Source organism: Elephas maximus, chromosome Y, assembly GCF_024166365.1.
Source record: "Elephas maximus indicus isolate mEleMax1 chromosome Y, mEleMax1 primary haplotype, whole genome shotgun sequence".
NCBI lineage: Eukaryota > Metazoa > Chordata > Mammalia > Proboscidea > Elephantidae > Elephas > Elephas maximus.
This window is the reverse complement of record NC_064847.1, coordinates 11,369,556-11,396,861: the sequence shown is the minus strand read 5'-3', so window position 1 is coordinate 11,396,861 and position 27,306 is coordinate 11,369,556. Positions and strand designations below refer to the sequence as shown.

The window sequence follows — 27,306 nt, the reverse complement described above, 5'->3', positions numbered from 1 at the left end:
ACTCATGTTCATTGCAGCACTGTTTACAGCAGCAGAAAGATAGAAATGACCTAGATGCCCATTGGCAGATGAAATGGATAAACGAATTATGGTATATTCACACAATAGAATACTGCACAATGATAAAGAACAATGAAATCCGTCAAACATAACATGGAAGACTGGAAGGCATTATGTCGAGTGAGATTAGTCAGCCATAAAAGGACAAATACTGTATGAGACCACTATTACAAGAACTCAAGAAAACATTTAAAAGCAGACAGAAATGTTCTTTGATAGTTACAAGGGTGAAGAGGGAGGGAGAGAGGTATTCCCTAATTATTTTAGGTGAAGGGAAGTACAGCATACAGTACAGGGGAAGTCAGCACAACTGGACTAATCCAAAAGCTGAGAAGTTTCCTGAATACAACCGAACAGTTGGAGGGGCAGAGTAGTAGGGGCTGGGAGTCTGGGGACCATCGCTTGAGGGGACATCTAGGTCAATTGGCATAACAAAGTATTTTAAGAATATGTTCACCATCCCACTTTGCTAAATGGCATCTGGGGTTTAAACGTTAGCAAGCAACTATGTAAGATGCATCAATTGGTCTCAACCCACCTGAAGCAAAGGAGAATTAAGAACACCAAAGACACAAGGAAAACATGAGCCCAAGAGACAGAAAGGGCCACATAAACCAGATACTATGACACTGTATCAGCCTGAGACCAGAAGAACTAGATGGTGCCTGGCTACAACCAGTGACTGCCCTTAGAGGAAACACAACAGAGAACCCCTGAGGAAGCAGGAGAGCCATGGGATGCAGACTTCAAATTCTTGTAAAAAGATCGTACTTAATTGTCTGACTGAGACTAGAAGGACACTGGAGGTCATGGTCCCCAGACCCTCTGTTAGCCCAAGACAGGAACCATTCCCAAAGCCAACTGTTCAGACAGAGATTAGAGTGCATTATAAGACAGGAAGTGATACTGGTGAGAAGTGAGCTGCTTGGCACATGAGACTATGTGGGCAGCTCCCGTCTGGAGGCGAGATAAGAAGGCAGACAGGGACAAGACCTGGTTGAATGGACATGGGGAGTATAGGGTGGAGAGGAAGGGTGTGCTGTCACATTGTAAGGAAAGCAACTAGGGTCACATAACAATGTGTGTAAGTGTTCGTTTCTGAAACTGAGTTGAATTGTAAACTTGCACTTAACCCACAATAAAAGATATTTATTACGAGCATGAACTCCTGCCTTTTGCTGTTGTTTGTCTTACACATTCTTTGTCCCTCATTTCCTCCAGTACTGCCTGTTTTTGTGTTTAATTTTTTTGTAGTGAATCATTTTGATTATTTCTTTTATGTATATTTTGAAAATACTTTCTTTGTGGTTACTTGGAGGATTTCACTTGACATCGTAAATTTATTATAGCCAGGTTTGAATTGATAGCAATTTGACATCAGTAACATAAGCTAAAAAAAAAAAACTCTATTCCTATTCTGCTTGTTCCCAGTAATGCAAAATTGTTTGTATGAAATTGTCATTTTCAGTCATGTAGAATGTAATAATTAGCATTACAAACCTTGAAACTGACCCGTGTTGCTCGTTGAAATACCTTTTGTGTTTTTTTGTTTGTTTTTATCATATGTTTCTCAAGTTACCGTCCTTTTCTTTTTTATTTGAAGTACTCCCTCTTAAGCATTTCTTGTAGTTCAGGTCTACCTATGTTGGACACCCTCAGCCTTTTTTTTTTTTTTTTTAATCTGTGAATTTCTTTATTTTCCCTCATTCTCGAAGGACTGTTCTGCCAGATAGAAAATTCTTGGTTGACAGTTCTTTTCTTAAAACAGGTAAAATGTGCCACCTGCTGCGTCTGGCCCCTATTGTTCCTAAGAAGATATTGACTCCTAATTATATTGAGGGTCCTTTACATGTGACAATTCTGTTTTCTCTTGCTACTTTCAGAGTTCTCTCTTTAGTGTTCCAGAGGTTGGTTATAGGTTGATTATAATGTATCTCAATGTAGGTCTTTTTGGGTTTATGCTACTTGAGATTTGTTAAGCTTCTTGTATGTGTATATTTATGTCCTGTGTCAAGTTTGGAAAGTTTTCTGCCACTAATGTTTTCAGGCATTCTCCTGTGTATGTTAATTACGTTCACTTGATTGTGTCCCACTGTTCATTTGAGCTATGTCTACATTTATTTGTTTTTTCCTCTGAGGTTTGATATCAGTTGTATTCCAGCTCATTGAATCTTCTGCCTGCTGTATTCTTCTATTGAATTCCACCAGAGAATTTTTCATTCCTAGCAAATTTTTGTTTCTTTTTATATTATAGGTCTGTGTCTTTATTGGTATTCTCATTTTGTTCATGAATCAATTTCTTGATTTCCTTTAATTTTTTGAGCATATTTAATATTATCGTTTTAAAGATCAATATGTGGGTTTCCATGAGACAGTTTTTGTCTCTTCATTTTGTTCTTTTGAGTGGACCATGTTTTCTTTTTATGCCTCACGTTTTTTTTTTACTTCTGTTGAAACTAGGACCACTGACTGTCATAGTAAAATTATATTTAGCTAGGGTTTGAGTTTTTTTTTTTTTTTCACAAAGCCACAGTAGTTTGTTCAGTGAAACCTTGTAATTATTTATACAACTGACCTCCTGGACATGTGTGGACACCGAAGACTGTTTCCTAGTCTGTGCCCAACTGTTGTTTTAAAAGAAAGATAATTAAAATTCAAAAACAAACATTTCTTCCTGCCTTTATACCTTGACTCTGTGTTGGGACTCTTCTTCAGCAGGCTTGCTGCAGCATGCTTAGGATCAGTCTGAGGTGAAACCTCGGGGTCTTCTAAAATGTTTGCCAAGTATGCATGCATTTTTCCTCAAGCGTGTGCATAGCTTTCTCAGTACCCGTTGTGTATTTTGAAAGTGCTTTTTTTTTTGGCAATAATTTGTCATTTTGGCCTCTTCTGCAGTAGGATTTAACTACATTCTCCAGTCAGGCTGTTTACTGTCAAATGGGTCAGAATAGTTACAGCTTCAGGCATTGCCTTCTGATATTCTCTCTTCACACTGCATGAGCTCTGAGGCAGGCCAAAATGAGAGGAGCATACCCCCATATCAGTCCTTCAGGTTGCTCCCAGACAAATTCCAAGGGACACAACCAAAGAGTTTGCCAACTGTCTGCTCTGCTCACTCCACAGCCACAGTTTTGGCCTCTCAGAGAGAGTTGTGTGGCCTGCCGCCCCTGCCTCCAGAGCTCTATGGAAGGGTGGAGGGTGAGAAGTAGAAAAAGATTTTCTGCTGTGTAGAACTGCATTTTTCTTGTATTAGTATTGCTTAGTTGCTACAGTTCTCCGGTTGCTTTTTAGAGTTCTTATGCAGTTGATTGTACTAATAATCTGTTTTTCGGTGGTCATGTGGGGACATAGAAGTGTGAAACTGCTCACAGTGCCATCTTCCCTACTCAGCTGGCAATATTAACTTTTAAAGAACTAGTCAGTTTTCTAATTTCAGGATATATTTTCATGTAAGATGCTTATGTTTTATGTTTTTAGCCAGTTTATAAATCTGATTAAAATACATTGACCTCCTAATTTTGTGTCATAGATGTCAGATTTTTTTATTTTGGTGTTATTTATGTTGGTGTTTTTTTGTTTGTTTTTTGTTTTTTAATTGTCTCTTAAATTATTCTATCAGTTGTTCATAAAAGTCATGCTTAGTTATAACACCTAACATGTCTTAGCCTGGGTTCTGCATACCTGGATCTCTGCCATCAATAAAGCAAAGCCTTTGAAAATAAATAAATAAAGACTTAATTTATTTTGAAAAACTTATTTTTGTCAGTAGATTATGAGGTTACTATTCAATACCTGGGGATAAAAATTAGCTTATTATATAAACTGTTAAAGCAGGAGTACCTGGGTGGTGCAAAATATTAAGGCAGAGAATTGCTACCTGAAAGTTGGGAGATTTAAGTCCACTTGAGGTGCCTCAGAAGAAAGCCCTGGCAATCTACTTCCACAAGATCACAGTCAGTCCTACCCTGAAGCATAGGAGGTTGACATAAGTTGGACCCAACTTGATGACAGCTGCTTTGGTTTTTGGTTTTATATTAAAGGAGGACTATGCTGGTCAGGCTCAGTTGATCTGAGCAAAGTACAGTGTGAAATTAAGGCATTGCCCAATTTTTCAGAGGTGTGTATGAACTAACATCTCTAGAAGTCACTTTACTCCAATTAAGACTATTGTTGCTATAGAAATGTGTTGGCACCCTATCCTGACTGGCTTATGTTTGAAAACAAGGACTAACATTGATTTGTTGGTTTGGAAAAGCTTGTTCACTGAAGCTGGTTTAAAAGTGAATTCCAATGGCTTCTTCTTACTGTGACTACAGAATTCTCATTTTCAAATGGTGGATGCAAACTTTCAGCTTGTAAGCAAATAGTGGTTACTAATATGATAACCATTTATTGTGTGTATACCTCCTATGTGCTAGATTCTAAAGGCATGGCAGTAAACTAAAAAGACATGTACTCTTGGAGTGTTCATTCTACAGAGATCAGTATATTATGCGGTATTTTTTTATATGTAGATAAATAATGATGAGATGAAGTTCCTAGTACTGAGATTAGAGAAAGGTGTTTCCTGTGACTTCTCAGAAAATATTTTACAATAGAGTGTTTGAGTGGTAATCAAAGAGAAGATATTTTACAGTGTAACGTTTGAGTGGTATTCAAAACGCAAGTATCATTGGAAGCTTTTTGGAAGACAGGTTGCCGGGCCTCTCCTGCAGAGTTTCCGATTGGGTAAATACGGACTAGGACTCAAGAATTTGCAAATCTAAAAAGTTTGTAGTTTCCCCAGTGATGTTGATGTTCCTGGTCTGAGAACCATACTTTGAGAACTACTGACATAATACAGCCAGGGATGTCTTCAGATATATTCTTATTCAGAAAGTCTCCATGATACTCCAAAGCACAACTCCTCAAAAGCACAACTCATCAATTTAAAAAAAACTGTTCCACAAAATGTGTGAAAAGATACCCTGCAAAAACTATAGGCTTACATTTTATTCATATGCCTGTGCCTTTGACATAATCCCTTCCCACCCATGCCTGATTCACCATGTATATTAAAGGTTCTGAGAAGGCAGATAATAAACTTTAACTTAGAAATTCTTAAAATAGCTTATGTTCATCTATTATGTCTTTTTGGCTCAGTACATATGGGGGCTACAGTGTATTTTTACTACTAATCAGTTTATTCTGTTAAAGATAGGCCAGAATGAGAATAATTTTGTTGTTCTTAAGAAGGTAGTACATTAAATCTAAAATGTTTTTATTTCAGAACTGTTCGTCATTTGGCACAGGAGCAGTTTTTTTTAATGTGCACCAGATGTTGCATGGGACACAGGCCGCTGCTTTTCTTCATTACTCTGCTCTTCACCATTTTGGAGGTGAGACATTTTAAAGTTATCAGTATGGTTTATTCTTAAAACGAGCATTTAGGAATTTACAATTTTAGCTTTTGTTAAGGTTAGATCAGCCATGTTTAAATAAATAAAATATTGGTAATTTACTATTTGTACACTGATTTTTTATTTGCTTTTTATAAGTTAAAATATATACTGCTTTCCTGGAAAAATAGATATCAAAGAGCCTATTATAAAGTATTGTGAGTTTATTTCCTGTCTCTCTGGATATTGTTGTTTAATTGTATGGATTCTAAGTGTGCATTTGTGAATTCATATTGTTTTGATTGAATGTTTCAGACCACAGCAAGAGAGAGAGGTAAACATTCAGGTGACTACTTCACGCTTTTACAGCATCTTCTTAATTACGCTTATAATAGCAATATTAATGTACCTAATGCTGAAGTTCTTCTCAACAATGAAATCGATTGGCTCAAGAGGATTAGGGTAAGTTTCAGTTAATGTTTAGTTTTTCATGTTGGTGTTAACAAATTGCTCATCTTATTAGAAGAGGGTTTTTAGTTTTAAGCATTTAAGTTAAACAGAAAGCCCTAGAGAATAATTAAAAGGAACAAAGTACGTACTTTGCATTGGTGGATTAAGTTATAGATTGTGACATGGAATACTGATGTTCATTTTTTTCCATTTTGATATTTTTGTCCTTTTTTGCAAATTATCCTTTTCAAAGAAGATTTTTAAAAATTTTCATCAAATACAATCTGATTCTCATTTACATTTAACCACCTAATACTTTTTACTTATGCAGAATTCTGAGAAATTATTTCAGAAATATATAGCTTTTGACCTTGAGATTAGCCTTTCTTAAAGTTTTTATAAAGCCTACCTCTAGAGCAAGATTTCTTACTCTTGGCATTTGCACCAGATAATCCTTTGTTGTAACAGGTTTTCTTGTGCAGTGTGACATATTTTACAACATCCTCCCTTTTTGCCGTCTAAATACCATTAGTATTCCCCACAGCTGTGACAACCAGAAGTTCCCCAGACACTGTCTAATGCCCTCTGAGGCAAAATTACCATTTTAGTTACTGTCCTGGAGAGTGCTGAAGACAAAATAAGAAACTGCCTGAATGACTGAAGTAATTGTATCTGAGATCTCACTTTCTCTACTGTTTTTTACTTCTCTCTCCTTTCCTATCTCTCTCTACTAAGTTAGGCATGTGATATTTTTATTTTGGCAGGATGATGTTAAAAAAACAGGTGAAACAGATGTTGAAGAGCCCATTTTGGAAGGACACCTTGGGGTAACGAGAGAGTTACTAGCTTTTCAAACGTCTGAGAAAAAGTATCATATTGGTTGTGAAAAAGGAGGTGCTAATCTCATTAAAGTAAGTTCAGTTTTTTTGGTCCTGAAGTGGGTGGCATAATCTTTTTTTGATAGTAAATACATTTGACTAATCTATAATACCATGTCTTTGAGATGTCCCTTTATCTTTTTTCTTTACCGTTTCTGACAGGTTAATTTTAAATATTTAAATAAATCTTCAAGAGATTGTTTAAAGTCACTGTTCATAAATTAAAACTCAGATAATTTTGTTTAGAACGGGAATAAGCTGTATTTCATTTTGCTGATGAGTAAATCTGAATTTTCACTTGATCAGACTTTAAAATAAGTAAAACCGTCTTGCACAAGACTGTTCAAGTATTTGATGATTGTTATCACGTCTTGTACTTCCAAGAAAAAGTACCGTTTTAATTTAATGCATTTTAATGTTATTTAAGTTCACATTTTATAAAGAGATTTATTTAGAACAAAAGTTTTACATCCAACATTTTTAGTATTTTTATTAATTAAAGTTAATAATTTGAAGCAGAATTTTAATATTAGAAAACACACACCACAATATTGGGGTCTAATAAGATCTTAAATTTTGACAAATAGTTTTAAAATTATTTCCTCCCAGAGACATTTCTTTCTTAAATATATTTTATTGTTTATAATACGTAATCATTTTTCAACTTTTTAGGAATTAATTGATGATTTCATCTTTCCTGCATCCAAAGTTTACCTGCAATATATGAGAAATGGAGAACTACCAGCTGAGCAGGCTATTCCAGTCTGTAGTTCACCAGCTACCATTAATGCTGGTTTTGAACTACTTGTAGCTTTAGCTGTTGGCTGTGTATGGAATCTCAAACAAATAGTAGACTGTTTGACTGAAATGTATTATATAGGCACTGCAATAACAAGTAAGTATTTTAAATTGTAAAGCTGTTTTTGCTGGTTGATAATGTTTGTAATGTTTAAAATTCTGTTTTCTAGGAAACATGGCTCATGTTTGGGCTTTTTGCAACAAGCTTTAATGGTTTTAGCAATCAAATGTGTAATTAGACAATTATAAACAGTATTAATGTAGAAAAATTTTTAACATTTATTTTAAAAGTTTTCCTGAGTGTGATCCAGGTAATTTAGCAAAAAAAGTTTTATTTCATCATTTCTGAAATAAAATCCAATCTCAACAATAATGAGAAGCCAAATCTGATGTCTAAAAATTTTAAACTTACAGCTAAAAATACACATTTGAAAGCCTTTATAGCCTTCGTTTAGAGATTACTTCATGTTTTAATCTGTGTACTATGAAATACATGTTTTTGAAGATCACATTGTGAGAAGGTAATATTTGAGTTCATCTTTTATATGCTACGAATGCTAAACTTACAAAGTCGATAGTTGTCTTTGGATCTTGAATATAAGGAGCATAAACTCAGAAAATTGGGGAGGTAAATAAAATTGAAAATAAGAACACTAAGTCTATTTAGTTTAAGGAAAAACTAACACATGCCTGTTAGCAATAATACATAGTTGATTACAATTTCACTATCTTAAAGAACTTTTAAATTATTTTTGTTATGCTCTTTTACAGAGTATATGGAAATTCCAAATCATAGTTTAGGAGTTTCTGCTTAAAGTTACTGCCTACAAAGGCAGACCCTCAGTTCCTTGTTGTGTGGAATCTATTCAGAGATAAGATTCATTTTTTAACTGTTTTTATTTCACCTATGTATTTGTTTGATTTTTTTGATTGTTTTAAATATAAAAGAGGGCATTAACTAAAAAATAGCTTCCTGCCTATCCCTTGTTCTTGGTCCCTTTTCCTATTGGTACTTCACGTCTGTCTTCCCAGATAGTCTCTGTACATGCCATAGATACATACACGTCTTTGTTTATTTAAACACAAGTGGGAGTGTATTACATGGGCATTACCCTAGGCTCTTACTCAGCATGACTTGTATTGGCCAGTAAACAAGAAACCGAGCCGAGAAGGCAGAAGAGCAGCTTTATTTCGTTTCACAGGGAAAGGAGTCAGTCAGAGCTGAAGCTGCCAATACTGGTCCCCAAGGGCGAGTGGAAAAATTACTTTTAAGAGGTTTACAAGTAGGGAGTTCATACAAGTTCCCTCAGGAACATTCTTAACTATACAGTGGGGTTTACATATAATTTCAAAGCTGTGGGGGAGGAAGCCAAGCAAAGGAAACAGGATTCTGATGCAAAGCTGCCTGAGGCTCTGCCCTATTAGTTCTTCTTTAAAAAAACAAAACAACAGAGGTGGGAATATACTATATAGGGTTCTTTACTCTGTCTTATTTTTCACTTCATGTATCTAGGAGTACATAAACGTTTACTAATTATTGCCTACGTAGCAGTCAGTTCAATAAACTTTTGATTTATTTAGACAATTTTACAAGTACTGATTGATGACTGGGATGTTTTGGTTTTATACTAGGTGTAGAGGGGATGAACAGTGTTAAACAACTTTTAAATTTGTTATCTCGTTAAGTCCTTAAAATAACACTGTGGTTATAGGCAAAGTAAATGTTATTTTACAACTACTTTATAAGAAAGGAAACAGATGTTTGCTTGAGTGTTAGAGTTTTTAAGAGCCAAAACCATGACTTGAACCTAAGTGATCTTATATATAAAGTTCAGAAAGCTATGGTATTTTTATTTTATTTATGTAAAGTTCATGCCACCATGAATTTGTAGAAAGTAAACAATGGTATTTTTTCTTAAAGAAGCTTACAATGATTAAATAAAACTAAAACTGATCATTGTTAGGTCTTGTCATGTCACTTTCAGCTCATAGCAACTCCGTATGACAGTAGAATTGCCCCATAGGGTTTGCTAGGCTGTAATCTTCATAGGACCAGATCACCAGGTCTTTAGCCTATGGAGCCACTAGGTGAATCTGTACCACCAGGGCTCCTGAAACAGTGTTTAAAACATCGAAGTTTAACATTGTACTATTTTATATGACTCTTTCAAGAAGACTGTCAAAGAAACATCAGTAAAAATATGGACTCGGGTTCTGGGGTAAGGATGTGTATAGTGGTACACATTTAAATGAAAATATACAGCACTACTTCAGCGTGGTGGTAGTAGTGAGGAATTGTTGCTAATATTAACTTGTCAGTTTTATGGAGCCTCCACTAGTCGGAATCATTATTTTCGTGCTATAAAAATCATTTTTCTTCTCTCAGCTTGTGAAGCACTTACTGAGTGGGAGTATCTGCCACCTGTTGGACCTCGCCCACCAAAAGGATTTGTAGGACTGAAAAATGCCGGTGCCACTTGTTACATGAATTCTGTGATCCAGCAACTATACATGATTCCTTCCATCAGGAACAGTATTCTTTCAATTGAAGGCGCAGGTGGTGATATAGATGATGATATCTTCGGGGATGAGAAGCAGGACAGTGAGGTATATTTTTGTCCCCTCCCTCCCAGTTTTGAGATTCTAATACCAAATGTTATTGTTTTCTATAAGAACATTGTAGTTCCTTAGAAATTTTTAAAACTGCATTTGATGATGAGATGCGCAGCACTACTTCTGGGTATAATATAGTCCTCATCATCAGGTTTTCAACTTCAACTGATCATTTTTACTAGTTTTTCTATTTGTCTTGGAAGCAGTAGCTGTGTCAGGGTAATTATAATTTACTGTTTGTAGAATGTTAAAAATCTTCAATTTTTAATAGTTAAATTACATTTTTCTTTAGTCATTTATGTCAGTTTTCATAATCCACTTATTCTTAGGTTACTTTTATATTCTCTTCAGATTATGGTTGTGCTAAAGAAACAATTTTTCCCATACTTTAACTAATGCTGCAGTGTGTTGTTAACAAATAACAGATAAATCAAGTTGCCTGCCAAAAGTATTCAGTGCAGAAATAGAGCAATAAAAAAGTTACCTTTTACTGGCACATAAGCCAGATGTAATTATGATGTGACTTTTAAATATATGACTATGAAAGATCTAAATTGTGGTCATATTTCTACCCAAACAGTGTTTCTCTTTTGCTTTTACCTTTTAATACATTTGTATTAATAGGAACTAGAGAAGTTAGAGAATATTCAAGTATGATTTTTTTTCCCCCACGTTATTTAGTAGCCTGAACTAGTTTTGATTTTATGTACTAAGTCATCACTTACAGAGATTCTGAAATATTCACCTACTTCAATTCTCTCAATCCTGGCATTAGGGCCTGGGCATGCCTACTTTTTTTTTTAGGATCTCTGTATGGGGTACTTAAACCAATACCTGGTTAAGAACCATTGTTCAAAGAAAAACTGGAATTCAAATCCTAGTTCTTAGACCCTCCTATTTCCAGGATGTTGACTTAAACACAAATTGGAGTCCATTGGTGGCACAGTTAAACACTTGGCTGCTAGCCAAGAGGTTGGTGGTTTGAGTCCCCGTAAAGATACCCCAGAAGACAGTCCTGACAATCTGCTTCTGAAAGATCACAGCCTCAGGAACCCTGTGGATTAGTTCTGCTCTGCCCACATGGGTCACCGTGGGTTGGAATCAAGTTCACAGCAACTAAGAACAACAAATCGTGTTGGCAAGAAATAAATGAGGCAGACAAAATATAATACAATTACAAATTAAGCATTTTATCTTTGTAGTCTGCCACCCTGTGCTATATGTTTTCTCTGCACTCTACTGCACTATGGTTATCTATTTAGCAGATCATTTTCCTAGACCGTGAGCTTTTCAAGGGTAGGAATTAGGCATTTTTTATCTTAAGCCTTAGACACAGACCAAAGCTTATAAAAAGGTATTTCATTTATTGTAAAATAACTAAATTCTACCTGGTAGCTGCTATCTGGTTATAATCTTGAGGGTGTTTGTCTGTTCTCTTGCTGCTGTAATTACTCTTACTAGCTAGATCTATTGAATGCTAATAATTCCAAGTCCTTCATATAAATCATTGGATGCATTATTACCTTAAAAATACACTGATGTTTAGAAAGGTTAAGTGATTTATTTCCCCCAAAGTTACTTAGCTTTTAAGTGCAAAGCCCTAATTTCTCTGCAGTTCAACCTGGCTTTATCAGTGTATTCAACTAAACACTATATACTAATGAATGTCATGGTTATTCTTTTATGATAACTCATTTGCGTAATGGCAGGAATAAGCAAAAATATTATAAATTGAGAGTTAAATGCTTTGGAAATGGGAATGTAAAAGAAAGGTTTATGAGTCAGTCACTAACTTTTTGTTGTTTGTCTCAATGGTGTCTTTTTATATCTAGAGTAATGTTGATCCTCGAGATGATGTATTTGGATATCCTCACCAGTTTGAAGACAAACCAGCATTAAGTAAAACAGAAGATAGGAAAGAGTACAATGTTGGTATTCTAAGACACCTCCAGGTCATCTTTGGTCATTTAGCTGCTTCCCAATTACAATATTATGTGCCCCGAGGATTTTGGAAACACTTCAGGTAATTACAGGTGGATGATAATGAAAGTTTTATAAACACCCCAGTGTACTAAAGTTCTAAAATACATATGAGAAGATAAAATTATTTAATATTTAAACAAAGTACCTGTGGTTGGTAATCTTATGCATCAGCTTGGCTAGGCTGTGATTCCCAGTATTGTTTAATTGTCCTCCATTTCATGGTATTGTGCGATTATCCTCCCTTGTACGTAATGTAAATCCTAAACCTCTGTGTTAATGAGGCGGATAGTAGTGTGGGGTATATCTTGAATCTAACATTAACAGCGTTCACTGTCATACTAAAGTTTCTGAAGTAAAGGGGGCTTCTTTGAGGGTATGACATACATCCAGTTTGTATGGATGCCCTGCAAAAGCTGGCTCTTGCTCTAGATCCTGCATCTGGCACACCATCATCTGACCTCCAACTCTTGGGAATTGAGCTAGCAGCCAGCCTTCTGACCTGCCAGTTCTAGGATTTGCCAGCTTCCACAGTTATGGCTTTTTTTTTTTTTTTTATGTGTTGCTGCTTACTAAAATACTATGTGGGTATAAGGCATGGTTGACAAACATAAAAGGTGAACATTATTTGTGTAAAGATATAGTAAGCAAAATATCACCATCAGTGGATCAAATATCTGTGACAGACAAGTCTATGGGTGATTGCATATTGCATATTTTTTCTAACATTTTGTCAGAGTGAGAGGTATAAGGAAGCTAGTTGGCTGGTCCCATTGAATTATGACACCAATTGAATTCCCAGCCTCGAATGGTGTTTGAAGTTAAAGTGAGGACATTGATTGGGAAGAAATGGGGCCCTGAAACTTGAAATGGGGCAATATAAGCAGATAATCAAGAACTTGGGGACACAGGACCCCTAAATTCTCCTGAATCACTTCTGCGCAGTGGCATTACCCTCGCATCTAAAGAGATTACTCCATCTTTATCTGCTGTGCCGCCACCCCAGGAAAACCATTATCTCTTCCATCCCTGTTTGATAAGATTGTTGATACATACAAACAAAAACCTGGGGAATATGTGTGAGAATGCCTGTTAAGGTGTAGCATAATAGTACAAGGAGCATAAAGCTGGATCAGTCTTGAGTTTATTGATGTGGACCCACTAAATACAGATCCTTCATCAGTGTTCCAACTCAAGAGGTTAGAAAAGGGTCTCATGGTTTGGTTGGCTCACTGAAGCATGGATTAAGCAGTAGTTATACTTAATCAAGTTGAACTGTCAGGCCTGCTTCGGTATACCGTAGAAGAAGATACCAAAACCTTCAGGAATTTGAACGTGTTAGACTTGATTTATCAGGTTGAACCTATGGACCCACCCACAGAGTGCCCAAAGGTTATACCTTTTACCACAATGATGAGGAGGAAATTTGTGGTGGAAGCCCCAGCAATCTTGAACACTGCTGTGGTTGCTATTTTTGATGTTGGCAACTGCCCTAGTGGAATTAAGACACTTAAAGTACAGTGGGACTGATTGGACTCCATGATGGTAGGGGCTAAATAGTGACTCTTAATCGACAAAGACAATGTAGGCATGGTTTCCAAAGCAGTATTCAGAATAGTCTGACTTTTAAAGGACTTGTGGCTTTGGCCATTTAGTCATAGTGTCGCTGTCCCTAGGGTGAAATACCATAAGTGGATGGCTTTAAGAAACAGAAATTTATTTTCTCATGGTGTAGGAGGCTAGATGTCTAAATTCAGTGTGCTAGCTCCAGGGAAAGGCTTTCTCTTCCTGTCAGTTCAGGGGGAAGATCCTTGTCATCAATCTTCCACTGTTAGGGGAGCTTCGCAGCACAAGGTACTCTGCTCTTACCATTGCTTTCTTGGTGACTTGAGGTCCCTTTCCTCTCTCCTCACTTCTCTCTTCTATGTTTCAAAAGAGAGTGACTCAAGATATAACCTAATCCTATAGAGATTGAGCTCTGTCTCATTAACATAGTCATGTATTATCCTGCCTAATTTACATCACAGAGATTAGGATTTACAACACATAAGATAATCACATGAGATCACACAGTGGTGGACAGCCATGCGATACTGAGGATCATCACCTAGCCAATACAAATTTTGCGGAGGACACAGTTCAGTCCTTAACGGTGGTACTTCTCCCATAGCCAGAATTCACAGGTCAGAGAATCAAGTGGTAGAAATGAGATTGGCACCACCCACTATTAACCCTTGTGATCCACTCATAAAATATTTGTTTCCCGAGAACCTGAGTTCTGAGGGCGTAGAGGTCTTAGTTCCAAAGGGAGGAACACTCCCACCTGGCAACACTGACTTACTGAACTGGAAGTTAAGAATGCCACCTGGCCACTTTGGGCTCCTTATGCCTCTGAATCAATAGGCAAAGAAGGGAATCATCATCATGGCTCATGTGATTGATCCTACTTACCAAGGGGAAATTGGATAGATATTGAATAATGGCAGTAAAGAAGAGTATGTCTAGAATACAGGAGATTCCTAAGGTTGTCTCTTAGTACTGCCATGCTGTGTGATTAGTCAATGGAGCACTAGATCAACCCAGTTACAATATGACTACTAATGATCCAGATCCTGAAGAGGTAGGGGTGTGTGTGTGTCTGTGCCTGTGTGCGTGTGTGGAAGCCCTGGTGGTGTAGTAGTCAAGTCCTTGGAAACCCTATGGGGCAACTGTACTCTGTCCTGTAGGGTTGCTAAAATAGTTATTTTTTTTTTTTGTCCCTCCTTTTTAGAATATGAGATATATAGAGGGCTAATGCATATTTGGTTGTATGAATGTTAGTTGTAGCCTGTTAGGCACCAGTATGACCTCATCAGTTGTCTCTATTTGGGGATTATGTATGGTTTAAGGAGATGCATGGTTTAAGGATGTAAGCGGTGTAAGGAGATGTGTGCAGATGTCAGGTAACAAGGGATGGACGGTGATGGTTAATGTTCTGTGTTTACTGGGCTAGGCCATAATATCCAATATTGTGTAATTGTTCTACACTTGGTGATCTGTCTTTCTCTGCCCCCTAGTAATAATAATTCTGAGGATGAGAATCAACACAAAGCTGATTTCTATGGAGATCAGATATACCTAGTCTCCAACTTCATCATTTCTGACACAAGCCATTCACACCACTCTGATTCTTTATTGGGTTCATTTGAACAATCACAGAGAATTCATGGTAGTAACATAACTGAGTTAACAACTTTAATAGAAAAGAAGGATATTAGAAAGGAAATACACCGAAACAAAAATTATGCAAAGGGCGAGGTTCAGGAGAAGTGCCAGCTTGAGGCCTCAGTGTCTAAAAAGACATCTTCTTACATCTCAGAGAGTACCCACTTAACCTTCCTAAAAACCAGTGTTCATTCTCACTCATCAGGAACTTTCACGCAGGAAACTCAGTGATGTCACCTGCCCCACACAGGTCGCTTCTCTCACCTTGGATTCAGGCTTTATACTCTGCAGCCACTGTCTAGATCCACTTACCATTGCAGCCACTGCTTCCATTGGTGCCGAAGATTTACTTGGTCTAGGAGGTTCATAGCATAGGGTTCAGATGCCCAAAGGATATGCTGCAGTCATAGATTGGGAATCCCCATCTGAGCTAAAATTTTTATCACTCTCCAACATATTTAAAAAAAATAAAATTGTGTTTTCAGTGAAGGTTTACATAGCAGATTAGGCTCCCATTAAACAATCTCTACACAGGTTGTTCCTTGACATCAGTTACATTCTTTGCAATGCATAATCATTCTCGTTATTTTTGTTTGGTAGTGCCATTTCTGTTAATCTAGTTTCCCCGTACCTTACGTTCTTATCTTTGTTTTAAAGTGATTATTGACCGTTGGTTCTCATATAGGTGATTTTTCAAAGAAACACAGCACTTATGCGTGATAATCATTATTTTCTGAGCCAGTCTATTATTTAGCTACAAGTGGACCTTGGGATAGTTTTGGTTCAAGGTTTGAAGAGTATCTCAGGACAGTAGTAGTCTTGTCATGTCTCCAGTCTGAACCAGTCCAGTAGGTCTTTTGTCTGTTCCTTTGGTTTTGATTTTAAGAATTTGAAGTTCTGTTCCACATTTTCACCCATTCTGTCAGGACGCATTTATTGTGGTCCTGATTAATATGGTCAGTAGCCAGAGCCAGGCACCATCTAGGTCTTCTGGTGTTGGGGTAGCTGAGGTTGTGGTTTGTGTAGACTACTCCTGCAGGCTAGTTTCTTCTTTGAGTCTTTGGATTTCTTCTGCCTCTTTTGCTCTGGATGAGTGAACACCATTCTAGTTGGGCACTTGGAAGCTTTTAGGACCCCACATAGTACTCACAAATAGCTGTTTTTAGTAAAGTGATTTTACGCCTGCAGCCCAGATTTCCTTTTAGTGAGAAGTTAAATCTAGAGCATGGATCAGCAAACTTTTTCTGTAAAGGGCCAGGTAGTAAATTTTTTAGGTTTATAGTCCATTAATCACAAGTATTCAACTCTGCAAAAAAGCAATACTGAAGGGTGCTGCAGGGAAAATACTGAACAACACAGGAAGCCTCAAAAGAAGGCAGAGGAATACGCAGAGTCGCTGTACCAAAAAGAATTGGTCAGTGTTCAGCCATTTCAGGAGGAAGCATATGATCCGGAACTGATGGTATTGAAGGAAGAAGTACAAGCTATACTGACAATAATGTTTTTCACAACAAGGCTCTGGGAATTGATGAAATACCAGTTGAGCTGTTACAGCAAATGGAAGCAGTGCTGGGAGCGCTCACTCATCTATGCCAAGAATTTTGGAAGATAGCTACCTGTCCAGCCAACTGCACAAGATCCATATTTATGCCTATTCCCAAGAACAGTGAGCCAATAACATGCAGAAATTATAGAACAATATCAGTAATAATATTATCAGCCATTTCAAGAGGTGGCATATGATCAGGAACCAATGGTACTGAAGGAAGAAGTCCAAGCTGCTCTGAAGGCATTGGCTAAAAACAAGGCTCCAGGAATTGATGGAATATCAATTGAGATGTATCAACAAACAGATGCTGTGCTGGAGGTGCTCACTCGTCTATGCCAAGAAATATGGAAGACAGCTTCCTGACCAACTGACTGGAAGAGATCCATATTTATGCCTATTCCCAAGAAAGGTGATCCAACCGAATGTGGAAATTATAGAACAATATCATTAATATCACAAACAAGCAAAATTTTGCTGAAGATCATTCAAAAACAGCTGCAGCAGTATATCAACAGGGAACTCCTAGAAGCAAAAGATGGTGAGACTGTGAGTCAGTATGAGTTGGAACTGACTCGATGATGGCAACTATCAAAAACAGCTCTGCTGTCCTGGCAAGAAAGCAGCCATAGACAGTATATAAATAAATGGGTATTGCTGTGCCAGTAAAACTTTTTTCATGAACATAAAATTTGGATTTTATTTAATTTTCATTATCATAAAATACTATTATTTTTATTTTTTAACCACTTAAAGATATAAAAACCTTCTTAGCCCACAAGCTGAGCATGTGTAGTTGGCTAGAGTTGGTCCATGTACTATATATAATTTGGCTACTGTTGATCAACAGGTTTGATCTTAATTTTACATATTCTATTCTCCCCCCGCCCCCAACCTTTGAATTGGCAAGACTGCTTCATACATGGTAATGTTTCCCATGAGGAAATACAAAATGTGTGCTTTTTTCTTTTTGTGACATTAAGAATCCTTATCATTATATAAATGTATTATTAGGTTTATAAATGGGAATGTTCTAATCTTATCATTTCTTCTTATTTGCTAGATTAGATCTCTTATTTAAAGAGAAATTTGATCTCATCAACTATCTAGTTACCAAATATACAAATCTATAACAAATCCAGGATAATTGCTATTTTTCTTAATTTTTGTGAGTTTATAAAGTAATGGTTCACTTCTCTTGTAGCCCCTAAAAGTGACTGATAAAACTGAGTTTTTTATTAGATTTTCAAAAATATATTATATCATGATCTTATTTCTCTTTATTTATTCCACTAGTTCTGTCAAGGTCTATTATGTGGTATACACAGTATTAAAACATCATAGTCAAAGTGAATCGTTCCTTTTATAGTTTTTAGAAAAGTCTATTGACCTTCACAGGATTTCCACAATATTTCTTCTCAATTATTGTTAATTCGGGAAGCAAATGGGATCATCTGACTTTCTGGGACACTATCTCTGCTTCAGAGAAGCTCCCCTTTTATACAGGGGAATATCACTTAGATTTCTTTGAAAAGCCACTACTCTGTAGTATAGTGACCCCCATTATCTCTCTCAATGTAAATTTCTGTATTTCCCTAGCTAACCTCTCAGTTTAAGTCATCAAAGTGGTATGCATATACAAGCCTTCCTTCCAGCTATATGTCTTTACTCTTGCACTTAGATCACCTAGCATATTCCTTACTCTCCTCTCCATGTATGTTTTTTAGCTTTTCATCTCTGCCTCAAGGCTGTTTTCAGTAGTTCATTTACTCAATTACGTATGCGTGACTATAGTTCTATAGGTTATGTATACATCATATATACCTTTAAATAGTGAAATTATACCCATACACATAAGCATGTAGATAAGTGTGCATTTATGAATGTATACTATTGCATACTGTTTTTATGTTGTAACATGTACCAGAACTTCATTCCTTTTTATGGCTGAATAATATTTCATTGTGTGATACATACCACAGTTTGTTTATCCATTCATAAGGTAATGGACATTTGGGTAGTTTCTACCTTTGGGCTTTTGGGATTAAGAATACTGCTGTGACACACATGTACATGTAGTTGTTTGAACTCCTGATTTCAGTGCTCTTTTGTATGTACACAGGAATGAAATTGCTGGGTCGAACATAATCCTGTCAGACCTTTCACTGAGCTACCAGATTTTTCCACAATATTTTTACAGTTTTACATTCCCACCAACAATGTAATAGGGTTCCAATTTATGTACATCCTCTAATTTTAATTATTTTCTGTTTTTATGGTAGCAGGGGGAGTTTCTTTGTTTTTATTATAGACGTTCTAGTGGGTTCGAAGTAATACTTATTGTGGTTTTAATTTGCATTTTCCTAAAAACCACTGATGTTAAATGTGTTTTTATGTGCTTATTGGATGTTCATATATATCTTTTGGAGACAGTCTGTTCTCCATTGCCCAGTTTTAGCTGGGTTGTATGTACTTTTATTGTTAGTTGAAGTAATTCTTTATGTGTCCTGTATCTTAAATTTTTATCAGGTACAGGATTTACAGATATATTCTGATAGTTGTCATTTCTCATTCTGGATAGTACTCTTTGATGAACAAAGTTTTTCTTTTTAACGACCTTCAAGTAAAAGTATGCGTGCACATGAGCATGTATATATATGTGCAGGTACACGTATGTGTAGTTTTGCTCCTTAATATAAGTTTGTTTTGCTCATCCCAGCAATTCACTATGTATTATGGTGGAGCTTCTCTAAGAGTTTTATAGGACTAACTCTTACGAGGAGCTCTGATAATACAACAGCAAAGAGCTTGACTGCTAACTGAAAGGCTGGTGGTTTGAACCCACCCAGGAGCTCCTTGGGAGAAGGACCAGGTGATTTGCTGTCATAAAGATCACAGCCTAGAAAACCTTACAGGGTAGTTCTGCTCTGTCACACAGGGTCACTTTGAGTCCAAAATTTACTACGTGGTAGGCAACAACAGCTCTTATATTTAGCCTTTGATCTGTTTTGAGTTAATTTTTATAAATGCTGTAAGAATCCAGCTTCATTCTTGGACATGCGAAGACCTAGTTGAACCAGCCGCACTTACTGACAAGATTATTCTTTCCTCCATTGAATTTACTTGGCAAACTTGGCCAAAATCAATTGGCCATAAGTGTATGGGTTTATTTCTGGACTTGCAATTTTATACCATTGATTTGTATATCTTTTTTTATGCAAGTATCACACTATTTGGATTATTGTAGCTTTATATTAAGTTTTAAAGTTAGGAGGTATTATATTAGGTCTGTGTCTTTTTCCTCTTTTTTGAGATTATTTGGCTATTCAGATCACCTTACAATTCTGTATGAATTTTAGGATCACCTATTCCAGTTCTGTGAAATAAGAATTTGACAGAAATCACATTGAATTTATAGATTCTTTAAGATTATTGCCTTTTTGTGTGTGTGCTACTGTTAAATACTGCAAGCTAGAAGCCTGAATTCAGGGCATTGGCTCTTAGGGAAAGCTTTCTTTCTGGGCTCTGAGGGACAATGGTTGTCTCTCTTTAGCTTCTCTACTTCAGTCCTTGGAGAGCTTCATGTGGTATGGTGTCTATCTTCCTTCATCTCTGCTTGCTTCTGTTTCTAATCTGTTGTTTATATTTCTCAGAAGTGATTGGGTTAAGACATACCCTATACTGCTGTGGTCTCACTGACATATACTGCTGTGGTCTCACTGACATGTCAGAGAAAGCTCTAGTCCCAAATTGGATTACATTCATAAGTATAGGGGTTAGGATTTACTATGATTGTATGTATTTTTGGGGACACCATTCAATTCATAACACCATCCTAACAATGTTCATTTTCTTGATTCATGAAGACAAATGTCTTTCCGTTTATTAATGCCTTTAACTTTTTTCAGCAGTGTTTTGTAATTTTCAGTGTGCGAGTCTTACACCTCCTTGATTAAATGTATTCCTAGATGTTTAATTCTATTTTTCTCTTAATTTTTCTAAATATATATGTATAACAGAGCATTTCCCAGTTCAACAGTTACTTTATCCTTTTGATGCTCTTGAAATAGAATAATTTTTTTCATTTCTTTTTCAGATTGTTCGTTGTTAGTGTATAGAAGTACATTGCAACTGATCTGTGCCTTGATCTGTTTTGCGACTTTGCTGAATTGGTTAGCTCTAGTGTTTTTGCTGTCCTTTAGGTTTTTCAATATATAGTATTATAATCATGTCATCTGTGAAGAGAGACAGTTTTATTTTTCTCTCCCCAGTTTGCATGCCTTTTATTTTCTTTTTCTGGCATAATTGCTCTGGCTGTAATGTTGAACAGCAGCAAGGAAAACAGGTATTTTTGTTTTATTCCTAATCTTAAAAGGAAAGCTTTCAGTCATTTACTAATATTAGCTATGGATTTTTTCATAAATGCCCATTATCATGTTGATGAATGTCTTATTCATAGTTCGTTGACTGGTTTATTATGAAAGGGTATTGGATTGTGTCAGTTTTCTTTATCAGCTGAGATTCACATCTTGTTTTTGGTTTTTTTTCCCCTTGTTCATTTTATTAATTTGGTATAACATTCATTGATATGTATGTTGAACTATCCTTTCATACCTGGGGTAAATGCAATTTGGTCATAGTGTATAATCCCTTGAAAATCATGCTAGTGTTGGTTTACTAGTTTTTGTTGAGTATCTTTGCTTCTGTATTCATAAGAAATACTGATCTTTAGCTTTCATGCTTGTGATGACCTTGTTTGCCTAATTTTTGTACTAGGATAACTCTTGGCTCATAAAACGTTAAGGAAGTATTCCTTTCTATTCTGCCGTTTTGTTTTGTTTTTGAAGAGGGGAGTGTTTGAGGAGAATGAATTGGTGCTATTTCTTTTTTAAATTTTTGGTAGGCTTTATCCACGGGACTATCTGGTCCTGGGCTTTTCTTTGTTGGGAGGCTTTTGTTTACTGATTCAGCCTCTTTGCTTGATATGGGTTTGTTTAGACACTTTATTTCATTTTGAATCAAGCTGATTGTATTTCTAGGGATTTGTCCTTTTCATCTAGGTAATCTGTTTTGTTGGTGTACAGTTGTTCACAGTGTTTTATTATTATCCTTCTATTTCTTTCTGATCAGTAGTAATATCTCCATTTTCATTTTTGAGTTTATTAACTGAGTCTCCTGTCTGCTTCTTAGTATGTTTGGCTAAAATGATCTTGTTCTACCTCTTCATTTACTTTTTTTCTTTTCTTCCTTAAACTTTGTTTTAATGGGTCTCAAAATTTTGTGACAGATTTTTGGTCAAGTAGTTTCTGTTTGGAGCCCTGGTGGCACAGGACTGTTGGCAGTTGGAATCCACTGGCTACTCCTTAGAAACCCCATGGGGCAGTGCTGTTCTGCCTTATAGGGTTGATATGAGTCAGAATCGATGGCAACAGGATTTTTGTTTTTTTAGTTTCCATTTAAAAATCACTGATTTTAAAAACTAATTAAAAGTGTTATATAAAAAAGAAAGAAATCGTCCATAAAGCATGCCTTTCTTTCTGAGGTTTTGATGCACTGTTATTATTAGCCAGTCTTTTACTGTTATAGCCAATTGAGACAAACAGTTCTGAGACCATTCTTCCACTACTGATTTAAGACTGGGGTGGCAGGTGCTGTGGGTAATTTTCATTTAGCTTTCTAAGCAGACCTGGTGACCTTACCAGCTCCAGCAGCCTTTTTGTTCACTGCCTTGATGAGACGCTCACAGCAGCTGCCAGTCCCATAGCGCCCACACCAAAATGTCACAGAGGAGGATGGTCAGAGAAGCTGTCAACATACTTCAGCTTGTCAGGAACCATATCAACAATGGCAGTATTGCCAGACTTCAAGAATTTGGGGCCATTCTCCAGCTTCTTAGCAGAATGACGATCAGTCTTCTCCTGTGGCTCAGCAGACATGCAAGCAATGTGAGCTATATGACAGTTCAGCTCAGGTGCATAGCCAGCACTGATTTTGCCTGGATGGGTCAGGGTGATCACCTGAGCAGTGAAAGCAGCACCTGCATAGCAGCAGCCACTCAGTGGGTGATTTCTGCCGCCACCATCCACATTGCCACGTGAACATCTTTGATAGAGATGTTCTTGACATTGGTACGTTTCAACAGACTTTACTTAGGTTGACTGGAGCAAAGGTGACCACCATACCCGGTTTGAGAACAGCAGTCTCCACTCTGCCCATAGGGATGGTGCCAGTACCACCAATCCAGAGCTTCAAGCATCGTGGTTCCACTGGTATTGCCATCCTTACGGGTGACTTTCCATGCCTAGAACCACAGTATCCTAGCACTTGACTCCAGTATGTTGTTGCCATTCCAGCCAGAAAGTCTACAGCCCGTCTTACGCATGGTGTTAACATTTTGTTAACACCAGCAATTCATTGTTTCACACCTAGCATATAAGCCAGAAGGGTATGCTCACTAGTCTGCCCATCCTTGAAGATACCAGTTTCAAATTCGCCAACACCAGCAGCAACAATCAGGATGCCACAGTTGGTCTGTGATGTTCCAATAATTGTGTTTTTTATAAAGTCTCTGTGTCCTGGGACATCAGTGATGGTCACATAATACTTCTGCTCTCAGATTTCCACAGGGAGATACCAGTGGTGATACCACACTGACATTTAGCTTTCAGTTTTTTATCCAAGGCCCAGGCATACTTAAAGAAGCCCTTTGCCATCTCAACTGATTCCTTCCAAAATTTCTTGATGATTCATTGGGCAGTCCCACCACATTGTAGATGAAGTGACCAGTAGTGGAGGACTTGCCTAATCTGTGTGTCAAATGACAAAAGTGTTCTAAGTGTGTATTTTCCTTTCCCATTTTGGCTTAGATTTTGCAGTGGTTTGCACCAACACCTGTGTTCTGTATAGGGAGGGGAAGAACTGTTCATTTACTTTTAAAATAATAACTCATGAGGATCTTGTTTTGCCGATTTTCTGTATTTCTTATATTTTCCTTATTCTTTAATTATTTCATTGTGATTTTTTTTTTTTCCCTCCCTCACAGGGTAGGGATAGGCATTGTTCTTATTTTAATGTTTCTTACGTGAACATTAATGGCTTTTATAATATTCAACCACTGTCTTTTGTGTTTATTTGATTTTTTTTTTGTATGTGTGTGTAAGGTTTTGATTCTCTTTTCATTTGCTTTCTGTATGCGTATTAGTTATTTTCTAAGTGATTTCCCTGGTGTTTACAAGTAACATTTTAAGTATATAACAATTTAGTTTGAATTAATACCTGTTTTTTTGAGTAGTGTATAGATAATTCTGCCTCTGTTCAGCTGTGTCCTGCCCCTTACATAAGGTTGTTACTATCAGGTTATATTTTTTTCTATTGTATGTCAGTGAACATAAATTTATAATTATTGGCCTACACATTTGTCTTTAAATTATATAAAGAAGAGCAGTAAGTTGCCTTACCAGTGGTATTTGTTCAAATGAGTTCTAGTTTCTGTTGTCTTCATTTCAGCCTGAAGTATTTCTTGTAGAACAGTTTACGAAGAGCAGACTCCTTTGACTTTTATCTGGAAATGTGCCAATTTAAATGTCTTAATGTCTTCATTTTTGAAGGATAGTTTAGCATTTCTCTCTGCTGCTGTGAAGATTTTTGTCTTGTCTTCAGCTTTCCACAGTTTTATTATGTGATTCATTGTGGATCTCTGAGTTTAGCTTAGTGTTCATCCAGCTTCTTATATTTGTAAATTCATGCCTTACATCAAATTTGGGTAGGTTGCCATCATTAATTCTTCAAATACTCTTTCTAGCCTTTTCTCTTAGTTCCTCCAGAAATTCTCATTTGCATGTGTTGATATCCTAATGGTTCCCCAAAGGTCTTTCATACTCTGATTCTTCTTCATTCTTTTTTCTTTCTACTCCTCTGACTGGACAATACCAATTGACATATCTTCAAGTTCACTGATTGCTTTTCTGCCTTCTCACATCTTCTCTTGACACTCCCATTCGTGTTTTGATTCTTTTAATTTTCAGCCTTTCTCCTTGTGTTTGCTTCCTTTTCATAATTTCTCTCTTACTGATATCATTCGGTGAGAAACAATTCTTCTGGTTTCTCTGTAAATGATTTCCTTTACCTTTTTAAGCTTATTTAAAATAGTTGGTTTAATGTCCAGTGTCTGCTTTTTTGGAAAAAGTTGTTATTAATTTCTTGTTTTTCTGAAAGAGACATATTTTTCTTTATGTACCTCACTTTTTTTTTTTTTTTTTTTTTTTTTTAATCAAACCTGAACATATCAACTGTTACTATGTGGTGACTCTGGATTTCCCCCATTTTTCTTTTTCTCCAGCATCCTTTTCCCCAGGGTTTTTGATTCGTTGATAGCTTGCATTGACCTTTATACTTTTCCCCAGAAGGTTTTAGCTACTGTATTTTCTCTTAAATGCTTTTGACAAGCTTCTGACCATGGGGTTTAACCTTGGGACCGTTCCTAGGTGGACACAACAAGCCCTTATGTGACACATGATCATACTTGTTTAAGATAAGATTCATATTGCTGCTTAACTGGGCTGCCCTTTTTTTGTGGTCACCACCAAGCTTGGGAGTAGGAGATTGTAAATGAATAAGTTAAAATGCCACAACAGTTACAGAAATTCATTGGATTCTTGCTTTATCAAGTGTTAGCCTAGTTGTAAGTTTTTTTAAATTAGTTTTACATCCAAAAAAGTTGAATTGGACAGTTTTTGTCAGCCTAAACAAAACAAACAAAAAAATTCAAGCTTTTTGCTATTTAGTCGAATAATTTGTAGTCAGTGAAACTGTCATTTTTTTTCTGGTTGGCTTTCAAGATGTTTTCCCTTAGTTTTGTTTTTGAGCAGTTTCATGTTCTAGTGGCATGGTGGTAAAGTGATCGACTGCTAAGCAAAAGGTCGACGGTTCAAAACGACAAGGGGCTGTGCAAGAGAAAGATGTAGCAGTCTGCTTCTGTAGAGATTCATAGCCTTGGAAACTCTGTGGTCACTATGAGTCGGAGTTAACTCGACAACAGTGGGTTTGGGGTTTTTTGGCATATAAATTTCAATCTAGTTCAAACCAAGACACATGAAAGGGGCAGACCAAAATGTCATAGCACAGGTTTGCAAAACTAAATTGACAGTGTAACAGTTGCTCCAGAAGATTAGGCAGAACTTGTAGTCTGATCCTAGTTGGGTTGATTGTCAACATTTTTCAGAGGATTAATAGGCTTCAGACTTTAAAAATGGCCAGAATATAATATGAAGCAGAGGGTTGGAGAACCTCACTAGTATTCCAGCAAAGAGACAACACACAGCAAAGAGCCTCAGGAATCTTTGGAATAATACCGAAAAGCCTAAAATTTCTGTCATTTAAGTTCGCCTTCAAAAAGGAGAAAAAGAGTGATGCCAAAAGTATACCTGAAGAAATGAGGCCTGCAAACTTTCCAGATTTTGTGACAAATTTACAGATTAAATAAACCTCAAACAGGATGAACTGAAAGTAAACCATGCCAAACATGTAATCAAACTGTTATAAATTAAAGTTTAAAAAAAAAAAATCTTCAGAGCAGCAAGAGAAAACTGATATACCTCAAATAGGGAAGTAATCATTTGAAGCATTAAAGATTTCTCATCAGAAACTGTGGAGGACAGAAGACTGTAGTACAGCCCCTTTAGAAGTGCTGTTAGAACTGTCAAACCAGAATTAAATATCCATACTAGTGAAGGTGAAATAAAGACATTGCCAGATAAGGGAAAGTTGTGAAGGAATTCTTCATAAGCAGATCTGAGTTAAAAGACATGCTAGAGGTAGTTCTGGCTGAAGGGAAATTTGATACCAGTGGGAAACTTGAAATTTAAAAATGAAAGATGAACAACAGAAATACCTGTGTAAATACAGTAGCCTGTTTTTATTCCCCCTTCCTTAAATTTATATAAGTGTTGAAAGTAAGATCTGTAACATTGACTGGAGGGGCATCCAATATGTGTAAGATGAAATACATTTGATAACTATAACATAAAGGGGAAAAAGAGAGAGGAAAATGAGAATTCTCCCCAAATTGGTATTTTCATTGCAATCTTAGTCAGAATGTTTTGTGGATTTTAACATATTGGTTCTTAAATTTATATGGGAAGACAAGAAACAAGAATAGCAAAACAATTTTGAAAAGAAAAATATCAGAGCTAGACTCAGAATTGTTGATACGAAGACTGACTAAAAAGCTACAGTAATCAAGGCATCATTGTATTACCAAAAAAAAAAAGTAGGCCCAAAGATACATAGAGTGAAGAGTGTAGAAATTGACACACGAATGTGGTGTATCTATTTTTGAAGTACAGAAACAATTCAGTGGGAAATGGAGTATTTTCAACAATCTGGGACAAATGAACATGCA

The 27,306-nt window shown here is 36.5% G+C and overlaps 1 protein-coding gene across 5 annotated transcripts in view; it reads left to right on the top strand.

Moving 5' to 3' along the window:
- LOC126069875 (probable ubiquitin carboxyl-terminal hydrolase FAF-X) overlaps window positions 1–27,306 on the top strand; it is a 173,975-nt gene that overhangs the window by 124,062 nt on the left and 22,607 nt on the right. For all 5 annotated transcript variants that reach the window (XR_007516092.1, XM_049873523.1, XM_049873524.1 and 2 more), the window contains 6 exons: window positions 5,330–5,438; window positions 5,754–5,900; window positions 6,653–6,799; window positions 7,439–7,661; window positions 9,951–10,171; window positions 12,010–12,200. Coding sequence is in view for 4 of the 5 variants with exons in the window: in XM_049873523.1 (XP_049729480.1) it covers window positions 5,330–5,438; window positions 5,754–5,900; window positions 6,653–6,799; window positions 7,439–7,661; window positions 9,951–10,171; window positions 12,010–12,200 (1,038 nt within the window). In the remaining variant the exon portion in view is untranslated. The remainder of the gene's footprint in view (window positions 1–5,329; window positions 5,439–5,753; window positions 5,901–6,652; window positions 6,800–7,438; window positions 7,662–9,950; window positions 10,172–12,009; window positions 12,201–27,306) is intronic.